We start from the raw sequence: 6030 nt of genomic DNA, 5'->3' as shown, positions 1-6030 counted from the left end.
CCCAAAGCGGATAAGCGCATACAAGCAGAAGCTATTGTCTTACCGCAATTAACCAACATGCTACCAAGCTATCATATAAATAGCAAGCATTGGCAAAAGGTTTCACACCTTAAGTTAGCAGACCCCAACTGCAACACTCCCGCTCAAATAGATCTCCTATTAGGCAGCGATCTCATACCACAAATTATTCTCGAAGGTATTGAGAAAATTACCAAAACACTTCTGGCGCAAAATACCATTTTCGGATGGGTCCTAAATGGACTAGTTGCGGAACCAGTCACAACATTGACAACTCAAGTTGAGGAAGTCTCAAATGAGTACCTCAATTCACAATTGAGAAAGTTTTGGGAACTAGAAGAACTCCCCCCCATATCAGTCACAACCCCTGAAGATCAGTATTGTGAGGATTTTTACAAAGCCACAACTACTAGATCGGAAAACGGTCGGTACGTCGTACGATTACCACTTAAGCAACAATTTCCTAACACACTCGCCTTAGGTCACTCTCGCACCTCTGCAATTCAGCAGTTTCTAAGTATGGAAAGAAACCTACTTAAAAAAGGCGAACTCAAATCTGAATATGATGGTGTGTTAGAAGAATACCTCCATTTGGATCACATGGAGGAAGTAACCCCAGGGGAGATAATCGTCAACGGCAAATACTACTCCTTTTATCTGCCACATCACGCAGTAGTGAAGCCAGACAAAAAAACAACAAAAGTAAGAGTTGTTTTTAATGCCTCGAAAACCACTAGTTCAGGGAATTCCCTAAATGATATCCTATTTACGGGACCCACACTCCAACCAGATTTAATGCTTCTGATTTTAAATTGGCGTATATTCAAATACGTATTCAATGGGGACGTTGAAAAAATGTATCGGCAAATAGTCGTACATAAAGACGACCAAGATTTTCAACGTATTATGTTCCGAAGATCCCCCACCAGTCCTTTACGCGACTTCAAACTAAAAACAGTTACATTTGGCGTTAACTGTGCACCATATCTAGCCATTCGAACACTCCTCGAATTGGCAGACAACACAAAGTCAGAATTTCCTCTGGCAACTGAAGTGTTGAAAACTCAAACGTATGTAGACGATATTCTGTCTGGAAGTCACACTCTTCCACAAGCATACGAGGCCTTATCACAGGTAATAAAAGCCCTCAATTCCGCAGGGTTTCCATTAAAAAAGATTACGACAAATCACCCAAATAAAATCAAAAATATTCCAAACGAAAATTTGTTGGACACTAATTTCCTTATATTCGAAAAGGAAAGTACAACAAAAACACTAGGCATCCAATGGAATGCGATATCGGACCAGTTCTCATACACGACAGAGTCCATATCCGCATTATCAGCCATCACAAAAAGACAGATTTTATCCTCGGTGGCAAAACTTTTCGACCCCGCAGGATGGCTTTCGCCAATAATGATCCAAGCGAAAATCTTAATACAAGAGCTATGGCTAGATGGAACCGACTGGGACGAACAAGTGAAACCTCTTCTCTTAGAAAAATGGTCCCAGTTCGCAAACAATCTGAATGATATTTCTCAGATACAAATTCCACGCTGGGTAAACTACCCCCCCGAACACAAAGTCGAATTACATGGCTTTTGTGACGCCTCAGAAAAGGCATATTGCGCTACTATCTATGTGCGCACGCAAAGTGACACCACGACCACGAGCCACTTATTAGTAGCAAAAGCAAAGGTGGCACCTTTGAAAACTATAAGTCTCCCACGACTTGAGTTATGTGGCGCACTACTACTGTCAAAATTAGTAGCCATGGTGCAAATGCATTTAAATATGACAAAATGCAAACTATCGGGTGATTTTTTAAGAGCTTGATAACTTTTTTTTTAAAAAAAAAACGCATAAAATTTGCAAAATCTCATCGGTTCTTTATTTGAAACGTTAGATTGGTTCATGACATTTACTTTTTGAAGATAATTTCATTTAAATGTTGACCGCGGCTGCGTCTTAGGTGGTCCATTCGGAAAGTCCAATTTTGGGCAACTTTTTCGAGCATTTCGGCCGGAATAGCCCGAATTTCTTCGGAAATGTTGTCTTCCAAAGCTGGAATAGTTGCTGGCTTATTTCTGTAGACTTTAGACTTGACGTAGCCCCACAAAAAATAGTCTAAAGGCGTTAAATCGCATGATCTTGGTGGCCAACTTACGGGTCCATTTCTTGAGATGAATTGTTCTCCGAAGTTTTCCCTCAAAATGGCCATAGAATCGCGAGCTGTGTGGCATGTAGCGCCATCTTGTTGAAACCACATGTCAACCAAGTTCAGTTCTTCCATTTTTGGCAACAAAAAGTTTGTTAGCATCGAACGATAGCGATCGCCATTCACCGTAACGTTGCGTCCAACAGCATCTTTGAAAAAATACGGTCCAATGATTCCACCAGCGTACAAACCACACCAAACAGTGCATTTTTCGGGATGCATGGGCAGTTCTTGAACGGCTTCTGGTTGCTCTTCACCCCAAATGCGGCAATTTTGCTTATTTACGTAGCCATTCAACCAGAAATGAGCCTCATCGCTGAACAAAATTTGTCGATAAAAAAGCGGATTTTCTGCCAACTTTTCTAGGGCCCATTCACTGAAAATTCGACGTTGTGGCAGATCGTTCGGCTTCAGTTCTTGCACGAGCTGTATTTTATACGGTTTTACACCAAGATCTTTGCGTAAAATCTTCCATGTGGTCGAATAACACAAACCCAATTGCTGCGAACGGCGACGAATCGACATTTCACGGTCTTCAGCCACACTCTCAGAAACAGACGCAATATTCTCTTCTGTACGCACTGTACGCATTCGTGTGGTTGGTTTAATGTCCAATAAAGTAAACTGAGTGCGAAACTTGGTCACAATCGCATTAATTGTTTGCTCACTTGGTCGATTATGTAGACCATAAATCGGACGTAAAGCGCGAAACACATTTCGAACCGAACACTGATTTTGGTAATAAAATTCAATGATTTGCAAGCGTTGCTCGTTAGTAAGTCTATTCATGATGAAATGTCAAAGCATACTGAGCATCTTTCTCTTTGACACCATGTCTGAAATCCCACGTGATCTGTCAAATACTAATGCATGAAAATCCTAACCTCAAAAAAATCACCCGATATATATGTGGTCCGATTCCGAAATTGTACTAGCCTGGTTGGAAAAACCACCACATGCATGGAAGACGTATATTTCTAACCGAACGTCTCAAATACTTGACCTAGTGGGATCAGCCACTTGGCGTCACGTAGCCAGTGCTGACAATCCTGCCGATCTAGGTACAAGAGGGTGCAAGCCACTGCACCTTGCCACCACCACCCTCTGGTGGAATGGCCCCCGATGGTTGATAGAATCTCCTGATTCTTGGCCACAATCCCCCATGCGCAACATTATCGCACCAGAGGGTCGAAAAATCGCCACCTTTCACACATTATTGGATGATGCCGACATCCTTGAACGATTTTCATCGTTTCCAAAAGCTCTCAGAGTAGTTGCTTATATGTTCAAATTTATCGAGCAACTCAAAAGCAAAGTAAAAGGATCGCATAATTTCCCATGCAACACAGTGACGCACCTAGAGTTACAAAAGGCAAAGGTCGCACTAATAGCATATACACAAGCGCGCTACTTCAGCCGCGATATATCACTACTAAGAGAATCGAAGCCGATTGATAAAAAGAGCTCACTCTTAGTCCTCAAACCATTTCTGGACACGAAAGGTCTGCTTCGTGCCAATGGTCGGCTTGCTAATTCGAGCCTGACATACAATGAACGCCACCCCATAATAATTCCAGAGAGGTCACCATTTGCCACATTATTCCTCCATTACATCCACATCTTAATGCTACACGCCGAACATCGTCTCATGCAACAGATGGTACGCCAGGAGTATTATATCCCCCGTCTTAAGCCGCAAATCAAGAAGTGCATCTTCACGTGCAAGATTTGCACTATGCACAAGCAGAAGATGCGAACGCAGATTATGGCAGCACTTCCACCGGAACGCTGCAATTTCGCTCTGCCTTTCACCACAACAGGTGTTGATTTTGCTGGGCCTTTCCAGGTAAAGGCGTCCATGTTAAGGTCTCCCACTCTCATGAAGGGCTATGTGGCTGTCTTTGTATGTTTCACGACAAAGGCAGTACACCTTGAGCTGTGTAGTAATCTGACGACGGAGGCTTTTCTCGCGGCATTTGCTCGCTTCGTCGCTCGACGTGGCTACCCATCAAAAATCATGAGCGATAATGGCAAAACCTTTATCGGAGCTCAACGAGCCACAGAAAAGCAATTTGTGGATTTTTTAAAACAAGTGTCACCCGACATCGTACAAAAGTACGCCCCTCAAGGTATAAATTGGCAATTTATACCCCCAAGCGCTCCTCATATGGGCGGTTTATGGGAATCAGCTGTAAAAAGCTTTAAATCCCATTTCAAACGGGTAGCTTATAAATTCAATTACGAAGAGTTCACGACGTTATTAAATCGAGTTGAAGCCGTTCTCAATTCACGGCCACTCACAGTACTATCGCAAGACCCCTCAGATTTCACCGCCTTAACGCCAGGGCATTTTCTAAAAGGAGCACCCATCCTGGCCATTCCTGAGCCAGGCGTGGAGTCGCTATCTCTATTAAATCGATGGGAACGAATTAAATTCTCCATCATGATTTCAGCCGCCGATGGAAAGACGAATACATAAAGGATCTCCACAAAAGATACCGCTGGAAGACTCCTCAACAAGCGCCTAAACTTGGAGACTGTGTCCTCATTCACGACGATTGTCTACCCCCCACCGAGTGGCGGCTTGGCCGCATAGAAAAGCTACATTACGGCTCCGACGGTCACATACGAATCGTTGATCTCCGTACGCAAAACGGAACGCTAACCAGACCGCTCGTGAAGCTATGCTTTCTGCCAACTTCCAAGGATCGCAAATCCGAAAACCAAAAAAACCGAACCGATAATATCGCGATATAATAAAATCACTATATAAAAATAATAAACCGTACGTAAAAATAACAATCCGTAAAGAAAACAAACAAAAAATGGTCGATCAATACGACGGCCCATTCATGCCACATATCGTGGCACGATGGCCCATATCAACTTACAATGACAGATATGCATAATTAACCATCTCATTTACCGCAGATTACCATGGATGTAGATACGCCAGTTGCAAATACGTCAGCCGCTCGGGCGGCAACCAATGTGCCACGCAACGGGCCTGCACCAGCGCCCCGAACGGTAGTTGCAACAGCACCGGCTTCGCTGCCAAAGACATCGCCAAATCAACGGGTAAGTGCCGCGAGTTTTAACCATCCTATTTTCTAGACGGTAAATTAACTTAAAGATGTTAAATTAATGATTTAAAGCAACTCAATATCGACTGCTAAATGTGTATAAATCGACTTTTTACCTGAAAATGAGATTATCGAATTCTTCCAAATGCACTGCCGTTATGGCTTTATGTCAACTTCAGTAAGATTAGGAAGGTAAATTAACTTAAAGATGTTAAATTAATAATTTAAAGCAACTCAATATCGACTGCTTAATGTGTATATACAAGAAAATCGACTTTATACCTGAATATAAGATTGTCGAGTTCTTCAAACTGCACTGGCGTTATGGCTTTATGTCAACTTCAGGAAGATGAAGAAGGTTAATTAACTTAAATATGTCAAATTATTGATTTAAAGCAACTCAGTATCGACTGCTAAATGTGTATATACAAGAAAATCGACTTTATACCTGAATATAAGAGATTGTCGAATTCTTTCAAATGCATTGCCGTTATGGCTTTATGTCAACTTCAGTAAGATGAAGAAGGTAAATTAACTTAAAGATGTTAAATTAATGATTTAAAGCAACTCAATATCGACTGCTAAATGTGTATATAAAAGAAAATGGACTTTATACCTGAATATAAGATTGTCGAATTCTTCCAAATGCACTGCCGTTATGGCTTTATGTCAACTTCAGGAAGGTGAAGAAAGTTAATTAACTTAAACATG

The 6030-nt window shown here is 41.9% G+C and overlaps 1 protein-coding gene across 1 annotated transcript; it reads left to right on the top strand.

Moving 5' to 3' along the window:
* Positions 1-3475: 3475 nt before the first annotated feature.
* LOC126767322 (uncharacterized) lies at positions 3476-5314 on the top strand (the record flags this gene model as incomplete). Its single annotated transcript, XM_050484868.1, has 3 exons — positions 3476-4082; positions 4158-4404; positions 5168-5314. Coding segments are annotated over exons 1-3 (958 nt in total), but the record flags the coding sequence as incomplete, so codon positions are not given.
* Positions 5315-6030: the final 716 nt, after the last annotated feature.

The sequence above is a fragment of the Bactrocera neohumeralis genome, unplaced genomic scaffold (assembly GCF_024586455.1).
Source record: "Bactrocera neohumeralis isolate Rockhampton unplaced genomic scaffold, APGP_CSIRO_Bneo_wtdbg2-racon-allhic-juicebox.fasta_v2 ctg5413, whole genome shotgun sequence".
NCBI lineage: Eukaryota > Metazoa > Arthropoda > Insecta > Diptera > Tephritidae > Bactrocera > Bactrocera neohumeralis.
Note: the sequence above shows the minus strand (reverse complement) of the source record. Positions and strands in the feature narration are given on the sequence as shown.